Source organism: Ochotona princeps, chromosome 16 (assembly GCF_030435755.1).
Source record: "Ochotona princeps isolate mOchPri1 chromosome 16, mOchPri1.hap1, whole genome shotgun sequence".
Classification (NCBI taxonomy): Eukaryota; Metazoa; Chordata; class Mammalia; order Lagomorpha; family Ochotonidae; genus Ochotona; species Ochotona princeps.
In genome coordinates, this window is record NC_080847.1 from 29,479,331 (window position 1) to 29,497,540 (window position 18,210).

Sequence of the window (18,210 nt, forward strand, 5' to 3'; positions counted from 1 at the left end):
CATGGATTTGTAAATCTAAAGGTTTTTAACATGTTAAGTATCTGCACGTGGAGTGAAGGAAAAATTTTAAATCTTACAAATACTTATCTCAATGGTTGTATAACCTGTATTGTGGAAACTGTGGCTCAGCAATGTCTTAAGTGTTTAGGAGTACCTGTTGAGATTAAACAATGAAGTCTTTCTGGTGAAACACATGCTTGTTACAGATTTGTAGCCTTGTTTTGTTAAATGTTTTGTTAGGGTTTTCAAATGAAAATGCAAGAAAATAAAACAAATCCCCTTGAACTAATTATTTAACCTCAACAGTTACCAACTTCGGAGTAGTCGTGTTTCCTCCGGATGTTCGCCTGTTGCCTTATGCCAGTTTTATCGAAGGAAATCTCAGGCATTTCATTTTATCTACAAACATATTAATATGTATAACAAGTATCTATTTTATTTTTTGAATAAGTTATTGATGCTGTGCGCTTTTTTGTTGTTATTGTTTTGCTTTTAAAGATTTATTTTTATTTGAAAGGCAGAGTCATAGAGAGATCTGCCATCCTCTGGTTCCCTGAATGGTTGCAATGTCCAGAGCTGGGCCAATCTGAAGCCAGGAGCTTCCTCTGGGTGTCCCTAGTGGGTGCAGTGTCCCAAGGCTCTGAGCCAGTTTCCCCTGCTTTTCCAGACCATAAGCAGGGAGCTGGATCAGAAGTAGAACAGCTAGGAGTTAAACTGATGCTCATGTACAATGTCAGCATCTCAGGCAGAGGCGCCAGGCCCCAATGGCTCTGTTTTTTAAGACAGGACTTGAAAATATGTAGTTTAGTCTCGTTTGTCTTTATTTGCAAATGACACTGTTTACTGTCATCTCATTTTGTCTAGCAGTATCTCCTGAGCACACCCCAGTGAGTGACGCCCGCTACATAGCATCATCTAAGTGGAAATGTGCGGTACCGTTGCAGTCTCCCACAGTGCAGCAGCCCAGCCCAGTTCCGTGCTGTTAACAGTTTTCTTGAGCCATGTGATGATATGATGTTTAGATCATAATTGTAATTACTAATCATTTTTCACTTTTCTCTGTGGGAAGATTTCCCGAATTGGTGTTGAATAAGAAATGCAAATTCATGTAAAATGAACAGTGAGTGATAGTGATACTTGTAAGCACACCTGGGGAAGTCGTAGTGTTTCTCAGAGGGCACTCTTGGTATTTGGAGTGGTGCTGTGTGTTTCTAACAGGAGGCTTTAGGTATGCTGCCCTTCCCGCTCAGCTCCTAGTGCCCCGTCTGCTCATTTTGACACCTCAAAATGACCCCCGTTGTTTCCTTAGACTGTTGGCTGTGGCACTGCAGGAAGCTGCAAGCCGTCTCTGAAAGTGCATTTCTTGGGGAGGATTGGAGTTTTCTTTGGATTCCCAGCTGTCTCAATTGAAATGCTACAGTCTTACAAAGGGATGTGCTGCTACTCTTAAGAAGACAGACTTATCCTTAATTTGATATGGATTGACTTGAAAATACCAGTAGTTAAAACTAACCCTTTTTCTAGGGGGAAAATCTGCTTCATGGGTAATGGGGTTTAATTTTGAAATGCTGTAGAACTGTGTGGAGCTGAATGTAAATTGTGGCTGTACAGCATTGTGAGGGTGTCAAGTCCATTGATTTGGTCTCTTTAAATGATTATATTATGTGAATTCCACCTAGATAAACTTTCTTTAAAGGTTCTATAAAAAGGTCAGCCCTTACTCTAAATCAGTAGCTTCAATATTAAGTGCTTGACATTTTCCTAGAATGTGTTGAAGGACCAGTCTCCTATTCACAGAATTACTGCCAATGCCCATGGTCTGGCACACAGTAAATACTTGGTGATGAAAGAATGAATCACAGAGTTAAACCTTAGAGCTTTAGTGGCTTTCCATTGCCCACTATCAGTTCAGATTAGTTGTTCACCAGGCTGTGAAATATCTGGAATTTTAAGACTGTAACACATTTTGCATGTTAGACACTGTACCTTATATTACATATTTTTATTTTTAGAAAATGTGTGTCAATTTTTGTTTGGAAAGCAGAGAAACAGACAAACATAGACACAGAGAGATCTTGCCTCGCCCGGATCACAACAGCCTCAACCGGGCCAGGCCCAAGTAGAGTTGGTAATTCAGTTTGGAGTCGTTGAATCATCCCCACTGTATCCCAGGGTAGGTATTAGCAGGAAGCTGGGGTTGGAAGCTGAGGTGAGAATTAAATCTGACACCACAGTAGGGGTTTGAGCAATCGAAGAGGGAAGTTTAACTGCTGCAACAACCGACTACTATCATTTTTATGTTTTTTAAGATTTATATATTTGAAAAACAGAATTAGGAGGAGAGAGAGAGAGAGAGAAAGATCACCCATTGCTGGTTCACTCCTAAATGTCCGTAAACAACTAGGACCAGCCCAGGTTGAAACCAAGAGCTTCATCCAGGTCTCCCCTGTCAGTAGCAAGGATTCAAGACGGGACCATCTTCCACTGCTTTCCCAGGCACGTCAGCGGGAAGCTGGATTGGAAGTACAGCAGCTAAGACTTGAACCTGTGCCCGTATGGGATGCTGGCACTGCAGATGGTGGCTTAATGTGCTACATCACAGTGATACTGCAAGTTTTGTGTTTTTTTTTTTTTAATAAAAACAAAGTACCAGTTTTGTAAGGCAACAAATATCTGAAATTTATATAGCATGAAGTATCTTTAACGGTGCAAGGTTGCACAAAGAAGAGATTTGGGCCCACTATGTCTCCAGAAACACCTTTCACAGCATTTGAGAATTTCTTACTGAAGTCATAGATTGTATGTGGTCCAGAGTAAACCTCACTAGTTGGGGAAGTAGTCAGGAGAAGTTTGAGTTGTTAAGCAACAGGATCTGGGGGTGTCAGGCCCAGCCTCTGCCTGTGCAGCGTGATGTCTGCAGCTTCTGCACACGCGTGAGAAATTCCAGAATACCCCCCACTGCACACTGCTGAGTGTGCGTATTTTTACGCTGTTTTTCCCCTGTCGCGATGAATGAGTTAAGTAATGAGTAAGTGGAAATTGTGGTAAATGGCTAGACACCTCAATGGGGACCAAATAACATCAGGGCTCTGTCAGCCCGAAACTTCAGCGCAAGAGCACCTGACTTATCTGGGTAGTAATTTTCCATATCGGTGAGATTTGCCCCTTTGCTTTGCCAGATTTGTGCATTTTCAACATTTTGTCATGCTGGTGCTTGTGTGGCAGGATTCAGTGGTTGTGTTTATTCAGTGGAAGCTGTTAAAAGGAGATCATTTTTCCAAATTGCTCAGAAAGGACTCTGTGCTGCCTTTTTTTTCTTTTTTCAGTTTTAGTTTTGTTTTTTGAAGGCCAGAGTGACAGGGAAAGATGATCCATCTGGTGGTTCATAACCCAAATGCCGCAACAGCCCGGGTTGGGCCAGGCCGAAGCCAGGAGCTGGGATCCCCCTTCAGGTCTCCCACATGGGTAACAGGAGTCCAGGTATTTAGGCACGTTAGCAGGAAGTTCCTAGATGCAGAGATGGCATTCTGTCCCAGCAACAGCAATACTGGATGCTAATGTCCCAAAGGGTGACTTGACCCGCTGTGCCACAACACCTTTGTGATGCCGTTTTTTGTTGTTGTTTTTTTTTCTCTTTTTACTTTTTTTCCCCTCTTCTTTCCTCTTGCTTCTTTTTTTTCTTCATTTAAATTTATTTACAAATGCTTGTGTTGAGGGCTGACTTTCAATAGATCGCAGCGAGGGAGCTGCTGTGCTCCATAGGAAACCCCGACCAAGAGGCACATGGTCTAGGAATGATTTAGCGCCAGGTTTCCCACGAACATGGCGTTGCTGACGGGTGAGAGGGCGGCTCCCTCTCCAGCCAGTCCCCGTTTCCCAGGACGAAGGGCTCTCCGCACCAGACCCTGGTCCCTTTGCGTGATGGGGGTGCGTTGCAGGCATGCTGCTGAGCCGGACACGTGGCTTGACCGTCGGCTCGGGCTGCAGAGGACCGGCTATCCAAGGCCAACCGAGGCTCCTTTGACACTGCCGTCCGTTTTTTTGTTTGTTTGTTTGTTTTAAATCAGTTGCCTATCACCTGGCTCTTCTCTGCTTTGAACACTCTTTAATTGACTATTTCCTATGATGTAGAAGACAAACCAGATGATATAACTTATTACCAGTTTTTAAAATTTTTTTTTAACTGAAAAAGCAGATTTAAGAGAGAAGGAAATACAGAAAGATCTTCCAGTCTGCTGGTGGATCACTAGCCAGATGGCCACAACGGCCAGAACGAAGCCAATCTGAAACCAGGAGCTTCCTCTGAGCCTCCCACTTGGCTAGAGAATCCCAAGGCTTAGGACTGTCCTTAACGGCTTTCTCAGGTCACAAGCAGGGAGCTGGATGGGAAGTTGGGTAGCCAGTTCACACTCTGGCACCCATATAGGATCCTGGTCTTCATACAAGGTGAGGATTTAGCCACTTAGCTGTCACGCCAGACCCACTTGTTACCAGTTCTAAGGAACAGGACTTTTGCTTGCTCCTAAGAGCCTGCTCACCTGATCTCCCAGGCCCAGTGGCTGCTGTTCATTCTGCATTTGGAGCCAGGGGTCCACACGCTGTGGGTGAATACAGTTCTGGTAGTCCATCTGTCAACATTTTCAAATCAGCAGTTTGGTTCCCCCCCTCTTTTTTTTTTCCTGTAGTTATTTTCTGGATAAATATATTTGCGAGGATTTTGAATCATTGCTCTTCAATTCTAGAGATTTTTTAAAGTATCAAAAGCGGCATTTATCACTGAGAACACTACTTGGGAAATTAGTTGACATTTGTAGAAATGTTCATTTTTCTTGGGATCGCTGTTGCGGTGCAGAGGATTAAGGTGCCCCCTGCAATGCCAGCATGCCACATTTGAGTGCTGGTGTGAGTCCTGGCTGCTCCACTTCCAGTCCTGCTTGCTGCTGGTGTAACCTGGAAAGGCAGAAGGCGTTGGTCTCCACCAGCCACATGAGTGACCGGGATGGAGTGCTGGCCTCCACCTGGCTCAAGTCCTGGTGGTTCTGGCCACTGGGCAGTGAACCAGCAGAAGGATCTATTTTCCTTCCTAACCTTTTCAGATATATAAATCTAGAACAAAGAAATGATTTGGTGTCTTAGCATTTGAAGACTCCCTGACGTGACTTCATTTTCCTTCTTTATTCTGCAGTGACCTAAGGAAATGAAAGAGGGTTCTTCATCCCTTCTAGTTTCTGCTGTGGCCAGCTAGAGGCATTTACAGAAAAGACGGAAGGGTGGTCCACATTATCTTTGAAAGATCAAGAGGCACTTAGAAGCTTTCTTAGTCCTCCCCCTTTTCCCACCCCATTTTATTTGAAAGGGAGGGTGAGATCTTCCACCCAACTACCGAGTGCTCCCCAGGTGCCCACAACCACGAGGGGTGAGTTAGGCTGAAGTCAGGAACCTAGAACTCAGTTCAGGTTTTCAATAAGGGCAGCAGGGACTCAAGTGCTTGAACCATCACCTGCCTCCAGAGTGTATATTAGCAGGAAGCTAGATCGAAAGCAAAGCAGCCAGGGCTTGAACCATTCATTTCAAGACCGAATATGTACATCCCAAGCAGTCCTTAAAACTGCCACAATATCTGACCCTGCAGCTGTCCTTTTGAGGTCTGAAAGTGTGTGTGTGTGTGTGTGTGTGTGTGTGTGTGTGTGTGCGCGCGCACGCGCGCAACAAGAACCAGATGTGTTTTGGATTTTCAAATTGGGTCTATGATGACATTAACTCTAAGTCTGTCCTTGCTGTTAAGCAGTTAGAGCAGTGGATGATTCAAGGTTGTTTTACACTGAAAAAGTCCAGCTTTATTACAAAAAAAAAGTATCTACAGTACCTCTGGGCAGCATTTGTTCCGTAGTGCCTGCATCGTTGTATCTGAGTTTGAGTCCTTGCTCTGCCTCCCATTCCAGCTGGCTGGGAAGCAGCAGGTGATGGCTCAAGTGCCTGGATGCCTGCGACCCACGTGAGAGACCCAGAATGAATTTCTAACTTCAGCCTGGCACGGCCCCAGGGGTGGCGGGCTTCTGGGGAGTGAACCACCAATAGAAGTCCTCTCTTCCTGTTGGCCTTTCAAATAGATTTACAAAATGAAACAAACCATGTCCAGTTTTGTCACATAGGCCACGTTCTTGCTATCTCCAAATGCTTTTGGATACATAAACTTAACTGAATTAGTTCATCAACACTAAGTTCATTTGTATATGTATCCTGGGACAGAGCCTCTCCAAGCTTCTGTTCATGGCTCCCTGAAAGGGAGTGTTCTTCATCTTCTGAAAAGATGAGTTTGTGAGTGTTGCTTTTGTCTGGGGTATTTGTTATGAGTGCAGACCACCACTGCTTTCGAAGAATGTTTATGTGACTGGGGTGATATACCACTGAAAGCAATAGAGGTGGACACGGCTGTGAGTGAGAAGACCTCAGTGTGACACAGGGCACCCTCACTCTGGCTGTGCAGTCCTGGCAGGTGATCAACTATCAGTTCCCCTGAATTCTATTTCTGGGATTCAGATGCACACTGTGGGATAGGAAGTAAGATGAAAGGAAGGAAGTTTCTGGAAGGCCTGTGTCTAGAGGCATCCTCATAGAAGGATGGGAATTGAGTGCGGAGCCTATTTAAAGGAGCGTAGGGTTGGGGCCATGTTGTGGTACAACAACTGCAGTGCCAAAGGAACACAGGTCCAAGTTCCAGCTGTTGCATCTCCAGCCCAGCCTGCTAATGTGACTGGGAAAGCAGTGGAGTTACTTGGGCTTCTGCCACCCCTGTGGGAGACCCAGAGTTCTGACTCATCTTTAGCTATTGCGTCCTTTTGGGGAGTAAACCAACAGCTGGAAGACCTTTCTGTCTCTCCCTCATCTGTATATAGCTCTACCTTTGAAATAAATCTTGAAAAGAAGAAGCACAAGAAAGGGACAAAAATACCGCATACAGTGCAACAAAAGGAAAAGCACTGAGCCCAGGAAGAGGAGGAGGATGGCAAGAGTACCACCAGTGGCTAAGCCAATGGCGTGTGGAGGGTGGTTCCTTTTGGCCAGGTCCCCTTTGATTCATCAGGTGAGGAGCAGCGTGCAGCCAGAGGCTGTGCGTAGAACGAGAGTACTGTGAGAGGCTGAGCTTCTGCTCAGTAGCTGCGTGCAAGTTCAGTCTAAATGCAGTCACAGGGTAGGGCTGGGGGTGCATGTGTAATTAAGAAAGCCTAAGTTTAGCTTGGCAGGACTTTGACACAGGTGAGGCAATTGGCATGAGTGGAGTAGCCCCGAAGGAGACATAGGTGAAGCTTCAGAATATACTGTCACTGGAACAGAGGTGACCAATGAATCAGTGACAATAAAATTAATGCCAGCGGACCTGGCGGCGTGGCCTAGCGGCTAAAGTCCTCGCCTTGAACGCCCCGGGATCCCATATGGGCGCCAGTTCTAATCCCGGCAGCTCCACTTCCCATCCAGCTCCCTGCTTGTGACCTGGGAAAGCAGTCGAGGACGGCCCAAAGCTTTGGGACCCTGCACCCACATGGGAGATCCGGAAGAGGTTCCAGGTTCCCGGCTTCGGATCGGCATAGCACCATTGCAGTCACTTGGGGAGTGAATCATCGGACGGAAGATCTTCCTCTCTGTCTCTCCTCTCTGTATATCTGACTTTGTAATAAAAAAAGAATAAATCTTAAAAAAAATTAATGCCAGCTTCATAAATTGCAATTTTACAGTTTCAAATTTTGGTCCCTCCCCGCCTCCTCCTTTTTTCCTAGTACCCACGGGTGGACAAATGGTTTACTACCTGCATAATTTAAAACTTTAAAAAAATATATTCTTTTTTTTTAAGTTACTAAATGGAAAATGAAATTGACGTGTTTTTCGTTGTTTGAAATGTGTTTACAGACTGGGAGCATGGGGAGCATTGGGCCTTTGTGTTCTGGTGACTTTCTGTGGGCGTTCTGGGTGTGGCCACACTCGCTCTCGGTCGTCGTCCACTGCCCACACTAGTCGGGTCATTGAGTGTTGGGACAGCGACTGCACCTCCTATGTCAGAAAAGTGTGCCACTGTGGGTTCTGTTCTCTCTGTTTATCTTGTTTTTCCCCTGCTTTCTACTTCAGCAAAAACACCTCCCAATCCCCCTAAGTAGCTTTATTGGTGTTTTGGCCTCAGCTTGCACCTGTAAGATGTTAAAATATATATACATAAGAGCTTTAAAAAAAAAAATTCAATAAGCAAGTAGTACCATGAGGCTCACTGCCCTCTACCACAATGGACAATTAAATCACCTAAGCAGTGTGAGAAAAATCATGATACAGTTCTGTCTCCTGCAGTGGAGCCCATCTGGGATTTGCAAAACAGCAAACTATAGCTCAGTGGCAGGCTGTACTAAAGCGGGGGCCTGACAGGGAAAGCTCTGACTGCTCTCTCTGTGCCTTCTACCTTTCCATGTTGAAACTTTGCTTTAAGGTAAAATGTCACATATTTTCTTACAGCCATGGTTTGAAAAAGTTTTTTTCTTGTCGTGGGATTGCAATTGCAGTTGAATATTTTTGGAAGCTTGGCAACAGAAACATCACTGTGTTTGTCCCTCAGTGGAGAACAAGACGTGATCCCAATGTCACAGGTGAGGTAAACTGATTTCTTTACCTTTTGGATGTTTTTTCAATGAATTGGCTACAGTCGTAACATACTGACCGGAGCAGAGCTGCATACCAAAGGCAGCAACGTGAAAACCAAATCATAAATCTGCTGAACCTGGTAAAACATCAAATGAAGAGTGTTAGGTAGAGGAAATACCTGTGTGAAGGGTGGAAAATTAGCCTAGTTCTTTATAGGGAAAGTTATGTTAGAGTTTATTATGCATCACACAAATTTTCCCCTGACTTTCTAAGAAGTAAAACGTGTCTTCTGTTAGGCTGGGTTTGTTTCTGGCCTGTGGAGATAGCGGCTTGAAAATGGACACTTGATAAATTTGGTGTTTTCAGATATGTCTTTTTTTAACAGTGTTGTGAGCAGCTTCTTACAAATCATTTCTGTTCACCGTGTGGTACTGCATGGCCAACCTGCCAGCCGCAGCAGGAGGCTCAGGCTCCCTGGGAGCCCAGAAGTGCTCCACAGACACTGAGGGCAGTCTCCAACCCAGGTCAGGAAAGGACATGGGACCAAGTGGCCCAGTCCCTAGAAGTAAAAAGTAGAGTGGGAGCAAGGGGGCGTGTGCAGAAGAGCTTGCCCAACGTGTGAAAGAGGAAGTGATGCTCTGGCACTAGTAAAGTGGAAATGGTAAAACCACATATTTCCCAAGTATTCCCAACTTCCCTTACTTTGAAGAGCCTGTTTGACCTAACAGAAGGTACATTAAAGTAGGGTAGCTCCACTCATTTTGTAGCAAGTTTTACCATTGGATTCCCTATGAGAGTCTTAGAGTGGCTTAATGCTGTGCCCTTCTAGGACAATAAAACATGTTGGGTGGTGGGCATTTCTGCCTAAGTCAGCAGGGAGTGCCGCTGTAAGGAATGTGAATTAGGGAGTCTCAGCCTTAGGGCTTTCAGCCTTTTGCTCATTACTGACTGCGGTTTGGAGAACCCTTTTGCTTTCTACTACCACCTTACTACCGTGAAGGCCCATGACTATTTGCCCTGACAACTAGGAAACTGGCTAGGAGGCCACTAGAGGGAGGTTTTGACAGTTTCTGACCCAGGCTGAAGCAGGTCTCAGGATGGGGCAGCACTGTTCTCGCACGGCTTCTGCTGTGCTCACTCTTGTCCTCTGTAAAAGTTCTGTCAGAACTCATTAAATGGGGATTTATGGTTTACTCTTTGCAATTTAAAAAGCAAATGAGTTGAGCCCTCTTTTATAGTCAAAGAGTAGCTGAAGCCAGTTCCTACCTTGTATTACCTTAAAGGGGTGTTTTTCTTCTTAATGAGTTAGCAGAATTGAGTTAATAGAAAATAAAGATTTTCAACACGTTTTCACAAGTGGTTTTGATTTGTTTTTATACCTCTTGGAAGACAGTCCTTTTCTGAATGTATATTCAACTTATTCCATGAACAGAACAGCACTTCTTAACCCAGCTCCAGGAGCTTGGAATATTATCTCTAACTCCTGCTCGGATGGTCTTTGGAGAGAGAATTGCTTCTCATGATGACAGGTATGAAAGGCCACTTTTCCTTCTAAGGTGGGATGGGGTGGTGCACCAGCCACCTGCTCCACTGGACAGGTCCACGCTATTGAAGGTCTTACTGACTCGGCGGTCTGAGGGCTTTTATGTTTATGATCTTTGGTTTAAATACTCAAGTCTTTGCTGTGTGGGCTTAGGACCTTGACAAAAAAAGCTGTTGGAGTTTTTGTTTTGTTTTGTTTTGTTTTTAATAAAACATGACTGAGAATCTAAGTAAAAGCAGGCACTCAGCAGTGGTCTTTTTCACTGCAGGCTCAAAAAAAAGCAGCGTTTGTTGTGTCTGGGTGTGGTGACCTGGACAGTGGTCTGCCGCTACTGCCTGTCTGCTCCTGGTCTGTATGGACCAACACCTGGGCCTGCAGTTTCTTCCCCATGGGTGAATGCAGTGTGATGGGAATAAGCGCTTGCTTAGGCTAGGAGTCATTCAGAAAGCAGGTGCAGTTCATCTGAGACACCTTTTGAGTTTTTTTCTAGAAACTTGACTGAGCACCCACCAGTCCTCTGTGCAGAGCTTGGTTCCCAGGGTATATGAAGCAGGCACAATCCAGCCCTCAGGAGCCTGTGATCTGGAGGAAGAGTCACAAATAAGTAATAAAGGGGAGTTTGCTGTAGGTGACAGAAGATTCCAAACTTACCCAGTGATGACGGCACCAGTTCTCACGGTCTCTCCTGTGTAGTGCTAGCAGGAGCCAGTCTTTCGGTGTGTGAAACCCAAGTGATAGCTGCTTGTTGCTGTCCTGCACTTAGCCTGTTGATCTCCGGCTTACAGGAGCCAACAGCTCCACCCCTGGGAGTTTTCCCTGTTGTTCTCCCATTGAAGACAGTGTGCAACTTGTGGACAGACTAATCAGTGGGTTCCATGAGTGAGAGCTAAAAAGAGAACCCTGGCAGTGGACATTCATTTACCAGGTGCCTTCCTGATAGCCCTTGACCTGCGCCTGGCTGAAGTGGGAGACCTGATTGGGTGGAGAGAAGAATCGCATAGTGTAGGAAGAGCTGAAGAACACAGTACCTAGGGCGGGGACTCAGTGAGAAGTCCTGGGAGGCTCGTGACCTGGCACTTGGGACGCGAGAGTGTTCAGCTCAAAAGTCGGACGGACTGCTGGATCTGGGGAAGACCTTCAGGGACCTGACACTGCCTGTGGCCCTCACCCCTGCTGAACTGGGCTGCAAGTACAGGCACACAGACTAAGTGTTCATGTGGCACTTAGAGGACAAGAATGTGTGCCCTAATTCCTACGCTTAAACTCAAAGCCTTTTTAGGAATACTCCAGGCAGATGTTACCCCTTAAAACTTGTACCAATTAGAAGTGGTTTGTAGAATGCTCCTTTTTAACCCAAAAGAACCAAGTGTGTTTTCCTTCCCAATCCTAACATCCCTGAAATTAATGAGGTTTGATCTTGCTAATCCCCTGTCTCAGGATGGGTTGTTTCATCATCCTTGTCTACATTACCCAAGACAAATAGGGTTATCCTGAGGACCTGGGCAATGGAATTCACACAATCCTCAGTGTTACTAAAAGGATTTGAACAGGAAGAACAAGTTGCAACAGTAAAATACAATCCTTTACAGTTTCGTTCTTAGCATTTTTCTTCAACGTGTATTCTTTGATAACTTTCATTTGAGTGGATCTGCTACCTCAGCAAAACAGAACAGTTCTAGACATCTCTTAGAGCAGAAAATGTGAGCCTGTGAATTAAAAAAATAGACTTACAAGACTGACTACACCAAGTAACTAATGTTAGAACCAAAATACTATCGCTTAGCAACAACAGACTGAATTGTGATTTCACAGCTTTGTTAACTCTGATTGAATCTCTGTTCTTCTCATCATGAGCTATTACTACCACTATGTATTGTCACTATAGATTACCTAGAAAAATGTATAAACTCTAGTTATACCTTTTTATAATTGGATGAAAAAAAAGTTTTTGTGGTGACTAATAATTTCAGAAGTGCTCACCATTTTACATTGTTCTTCAGCCTAGAAGATGAAATCCTGTTGTTGAGAATGTGGTTTCTCTAATCCAGGGATGCCTGTTTGCTCATTTAAAACTCTCTTATATTCCCATAGGTTTCTACTACACTTAGCAGATAAAACTGGTGGCATAATTGTAACAAATGATAACTTTAGAGAATTTGTGACTGAGTCAGTCTCTTGGCGAGAGATTATTACAAAAAGGTAATATTTGCTCTTTTTGTCTTGGGATGGAAATTTTGTTACTGTTTAATTTTGTATGCCATGGGCCTTAAATGCAGAAGCAGTATAAAGGAGCAGAGTGTGGTCAGACTAAGCTGAATTCCTGTCCTGGTGCACAGGGTAGCTTGTCCCGCAAGGTGCAAGGAGGACCCAGCCCAGACAGCAAAAACCTGGATGTGAGCTGGCTGAGGCTGCTGTGTGTTGAGGTCACTGCACAGCTCACTGTAAGAGAGCATAAGCGGCCTCCTAGCCTGGCTCTGCACTCAAGCCACTGGCCCTCTGGCCTGGTTGGGCTGAGAGAGAGCTGATGATTCCAGTGCTAAACTGCATCAGCTTGAGCAGGGAGGCAGGACCAGCAGCAGTGTGCTCAGAGTTGTCATGACTCCGAGCTTGCAGAGTGTGTTTCTGCTTTTAAGCATCTGATGTTCTTCTTGAGCTTTTTCCTCGTCCATATTCAATAGGTGTTTACATGTCATCTAGAATTAGAGTGAAGAATAAAACATTCACTGCTATTAGTTGCTTGTGTGTGACAACACTGTGACTATGTCCAACTGCTAAAAACCACCTTGAGTTGAGCAAACCCAGGCTCCAGGACCTGTGCTGGGATGCTTCCCCTGACCACTTGCTTACAAAAGAAGCAAGATCCGAAATAGTGCCAGAGATAAATCCTACACGCTGCAGGTCCTAGCACATGAAACGACTGTTTCTCAAGCCAGGTCTAGCTAGAGTGGTGTATGACTAGCAGAGCTGTCTGTTTCTCTCTGGGTTGTCATGGTTGCCCCTTGTCTGAAATGTTTACTGAATTGTTAGAGGACTTTAGTAGCAGGTTCTCGGTTGTAAATGCCCAGGTGAGAGTCAATTGCTCTGTGCATTTTGACCCCAGCACTGTTGAATAGCTCAACTGAGAGCTGGTCTTTGATCTTGAGAGCACACGGGATGAGGCATTAATTCCTCCTCTATCCCTGTTGGATCTCTCCCCGGCTCATCAGCACTACTTATCAGACATTCGTCTCTGAGTTCGGAGGCTCTGAAGGCGCTTCAGACCGTTGCCTCTTAAGAGCTGCAGAGCCATCACGGACACGTCAACTGTTTTGTTTCCCCATTTCCTCCAGCTTAATCATAATTTTTTATTGATCTTGGATTTTCTTTCTTCAACATAATATTGTTTTCCTTTCTTTAAAAACATTTTCACTAAGTTTGCCACGAACGCATGGATTACAAAGTCTTCTCATCTCACCTCTTAAGGTTGCATTGGAAGTTCTGTTTGGAGAATAAGCTGTCTGTCAAGCCCAGAGAAAAATGGAAAACTGTTGACAGGAATGTGAGGGCCAGCTCCTACTGTGTGTGTGTGTGTGTGTGTGTGTGTGTGTGTGTGTGTAATAGAAATTACATGGTTTAAGCTGTGTGTGGTTTTTTTTTTTTCCCCCTCTTTTAGGCAATGAAGCAGCCTAAGTCTGTAAGCTGTCTGTGGTCTGCGAGGCACTTCTCGCTTCCTGCATGTTGTAACCCTTGTGTGTGTTGCAGGCTGCTGCAGTATACGTTCGTGGGGGACATATTTATGGTTCCTGATGATCCTCTGGGAAGAAGTGGACCTCGCTTAGAAGAGTTTCTTCAGAAGGAAGTCTTTCCTAGGTATTTCCTCTTTCAGATAGTCTTACGTTGCAGTTAGTTGTGCCTCAGTACAAGTGCAGTGACAGTTTAGGTATTTATTTTTGAAGTTTTAGATGTAGTGTTGGTGCCATGTATGCAGCAGCAAATCAAGAAACTACCCCCCAAAGACCAAAATGTCAGTTGTGATTCTTTCATTTGATGGGTTTTGTTTTTATATTTCTTTTCATCTGCTTGGAAGACAGAGTTACAAAGAACAATGGAGATAGAGATGTAGCTTCCATCCCCTGGTTCGTTCTCCCAAATGCCTGCAAGAAACATTAGGACTGGACCATGCCGAAGCCAGAACCTGAAACTCCATCCAGGGTTCCCATATGGGTGGCAGGGCCCCAAAGCATCTAAAGCAGATTTACCAAGCTGGTGGTCACTGGCAAATGTCACTTAGTATATAATGTATATTGCCATGCCTTTTTCAAAGCTATTTGCTTTAGGTGTGTTAGACTTGTATTCAGGACTCACCGAGTTGGAGAAACGGACAGCCAGTATTATCAACTGATTATCAACTGAACAGGGGTAAATTTTTGTGTTGTCCTTTGGTTTGGTTGGTTTTGAGAGCACAGTGCAGTTAGTTGCCTACATGCTTGCCAGTGACAGTCCTTTGTTTTTCACAACTGAGTCACCTGCGCTCCTGTGTGCTTCCCAGCAGACCCTTGCATGCAGAGTGCTGGGGTCTCTGGAGAGAAAGGCCCAGCTCTTCAGGGACGTGGGGCTTTGATTGTACCAGGAACCTGCTGGGGCCCTTGGTTTGGTTTGGTATCCTTTCCCACACCCACCCCCTGCCCTGTGTGCACGCGTGCACACACACACCACCTTCCACAGGAATCAGCATGGTTCAGCCTGTTGCTCATCATTGTTTTCTTCTGGTCCCCGATGGGCATTAGCGCCTGAGGCCTGTGGTCAAGCTGAGGAGAAGAGTGTTGTCTGTCTCCTCCCACCCCTTGCGCAGACTAGCAGCCAGCGCTAGGCTGCCTGTCATTTCTCTTCCCCCTTACTGGTGCTTGACACAGGTGTGAATTAATCGGTTAAGACATTAGTAACCACTTCCCTCACAGAGGCCCCAGCAGTGAAGTTGGGAAGCTGTTTAGCCAGCATCAGTGGGAGGGAGGCTGTGGAAAGGTTCCCATGACCTCCCTGTGCACACGCTCTAGAATGTACGGCCTGAGGGCTCAACTCCTGGCTGAGATTTAGGCAGGCAGTAGGCCCTGGTTGGTGGAGACTGACTCAGGGCCCAGGCGGGTCATGGTTAATGCCCGTCAGTAAGAACCAGTGCAGCATCTCTGTGGCGCTCCCCTGTTGCCCTGGGGTCAGTGACAGCTCTTGGCCCGTTCTGGGGCTCTAGAGGAGGTGTCCCAGGAGGTCCCGCAGGCGCCTGCGTCACCGCCTGCAGCAGTCAGCACACTAGGTGCCCCGGTCAGCAGCAGACGCTGGAGAGGAGCTCGCTGCTGTCTGCTCACCCAGCTCACCAGGCTCTCTTGCACCCCCAGAGACGTGCAGCCCCTCAATGCCCTGCCGCCGGTGGGCATGTTCGACCCCAGCTTCAGAGGCCCTGGCACACAGGCCACCAGCTCCAGCCACCAGCCTCCAGCCCGGAGTCCGGGCACCCCTCCCAGCCACTGGCTTCCACAGCAGCCTGGCTTCCCGCTCATGCCGAACCTTCCCAGCATCGCACAGAGCCTGCCCTTACCAGCACAGAGGTCTTCAGCAGAAACCAGCGAGCTGAGGGAAGCCCTTCTCAAGATCTTCCCCGACTCTGAGCAAAGACTGAAAATCGACCAGATCTTGGTGGCCCATCCGTATATGAAAGATCTCAATGCCCTGTCTGCCATGGTGTTGGACTGAGGACGGCGTAGAGAGCAGAACCCAGGGCCCATGTCTGACCTGGCCGGAAGTACTGTAATGTGAAGAACCCAATTTCCCAGTGCAAGCGTTCTTGTATTGCACAAGGGATAGATGACTTTTTGTCTATAAAAAAAATGAATTTTCAAAACCAGCTTTTTTCTATATATAAATTATGCTGCTATTATTACAGAGTTAACATTTTCTGTGAAAGGAAAGTCTACATTTTCTGCCTGTTCATAACTGTTTGATAGCCGTTATTCCTGAGTGTATTTACATTTTTATGTTTTTTAAACTATTTTCCTTAAAGCAGAAAATATTGACAAATGGATATGGTTAGTCTTTCTAATAAAAAGAGAGCTGCTTTCCCCAGGAAAGCAAGACTCTTAAAGTCTATTTTCTTGAGATGAATATGTCACGTCCACTAACAACGTGTGCTCGTCCTCTGCCGCCCCCCCCACTGGAGTTGTTTGCTCCTGTGGGGGCTTTGGTTGGAGCCAACTGTGAGAGTGGACAGGTGGTGCCACTAGATGGCACTTTGTGCCTAGCCTAGTTCCTGACCAGAGCGAAGTGAGACTCACAGACTGTCAGGGCTGGGAGAAGTCTTCAAGCTCTTTTCGCCCCAACCCTCCTTTCCTTCCTCCATATGGAAGAGGGAAGCGTGGCGCAGAGGGCCCGCATCCCCAGCCATAGAGAGGCCAGGTGGGGACTCTGTACACCTGACGGGAATTCAGACGTCCCATCCCAGCCTATGGAGACCATGGCAGGGCGTGAGGATGCTTAGGCAAGAGCCCCACACTCAATGGACGTCTCATGCCCACAGCCACGGGCAGCACCTCAACATGGAGTTTGTACAGCTTTGCCAAAAACCAATTTCCTACTCTTGAGAGTGACCCAAGCCAGTACATAGCATTAGTAGCTTCTAGGGGTCCTGGGCCCCTCTTTTTATTTTTGCTGTGTTTTGTCTCTTCGGTGTTTCCTAAACAGCTGTTCCTGTGAGGCTCAGAATTGGTATCTCAGTATAACCTTTTTTTCAGTGTTTCTAAACTCTGTGTCAGTGAAGTTCTTTTTCCGGGTGACTCTTAACACCTTTACTCTTCTCTGGACTTTCAAAGGGCTTAGCGTTTTACACCCCTGCTGCCTGGGCTGCTCACGGTCGTTTTCATGGCTGTGCTGTGGCTCCTGTCTTTCTTCTGACCCTGTCAGGAGTGGCTGGTTTGTTCTTGGCGGTCAGGGCTCCCATCAGTGTGTTGCCCCCTGACTTTCATCTGGTCCCTGCATCCTCTGAGGTCATTCCAGAGCTGTCCAGGGGCCGGACTTGGACTTGAGTCATAGTTTGTCTTGGATGCCCAGATTGGTTGTCAGCAGCTGTGGAAGCAGAGGCAGAAGACTTGAGGTAGACCAAGAAAGCGGCTTCAGCTCCGGACCCTGGGCCTCAACTTTGACATCACAACAGAGGTGATGGGGAGGGCTCGCAGGTGACCCTTTCTGGCTCAGGGTTCGGTCCTGCAGCCTCTGCCAGTCCACTGTTCCCCTCCTTCTGAGAAAAGAAGAGCCAGGAAACTCTGATAGCCATGGCCGAGCTGCCTCAAATGCTGGGTGGAGGTTGCGGGGCATAAGATTCCTAGGCTTTAGAAGCAACTTGACCTTCAACACTGAGTATTTTTTAAGGTTGCTTCTGAGAAATCTAGTTGCCCATAACCTTTCTGAGTTATGGAAAGGAAGAAAGTAGACAATCCCTTACGCTTATAATTTGTGACATGAAAGATAATTGATAATTCTGAAATCTGGCATTTTAGATTTTGTATTTAAAAACCCAATTCTGAAACCATTACAGAAATTTAATTCAGTCTTCTCAGCCTCCTAGTAATGCTTGGCTCTGTGCCGCTCAGTAGATGTTTTTGTAGGTGGTCTACCTCTCACTGAGACATCTCAGCTGCCACCCGGTCATGTTGGCACAACCTCCAAGGCTGGAAGCATTATAGCAGGCAGAGGAAGCGGCTGCTGCGCCTGGAGGTCCTGGTGGCGCTGAAAAGTCCCCGGGCCCCGAGCTACCTCTTCTGGGAGCAGAAAGACGTGCCTGCCCTCCTGAGGGTGCCCACCTGGAGGACCACGTTACAGTCTTCTCAGCTGTCCTGCGGGACAGCCATGTCACCAGGACACAGGCCCAGGAAGAGCAGGCTCCCGTGGGCTGCCGGTGTGGAGTGCACGAGAGGCCCCATTGCCTCCCACAGAAGCCCCCACTCTCCACCTCTGCTCCCCACCCTGGGCCTGGGGCCACCAGGAACAGACCTCGAAGCATCCTCGCCTTCCGTCCCCAGGTG

At 46.4% G+C, this 18,210-nt stretch overlaps 1 protein-coding gene across 1 annotated transcript in view; it reads left to right on the forward strand.

The window, feature by feature from the left end:
- The window catches only part of N4BP1 (NEDD4 binding protein 1), a 42,437-nt gene extending 26,155 nt beyond the window's left edge, over positions 1–16,282 (forward strand). The window contains exons 3-7 of the mRNA XM_004583830.4: positions 8,497–8,627; positions 10,055–10,151; positions 12,257–12,364; positions 13,907–14,014; positions 15,535–16,282. Of these exons, the coding sequence (XP_004583887.2) occupies positions 8,497–8,627; positions 10,055–10,151; positions 12,257–12,364; positions 13,907–14,014; positions 15,535–15,889 (799 nt within the window). The 3' untranslated portion in view covers positions 15,890–16,282. The remainder of the gene's footprint in view (positions 1–8,496; positions 8,628–10,054; positions 10,152–12,256; positions 12,365–13,906; positions 14,015–15,534) is intronic.
- Positions 16,283–18,210: the final 1,928 nt, after the last annotated feature.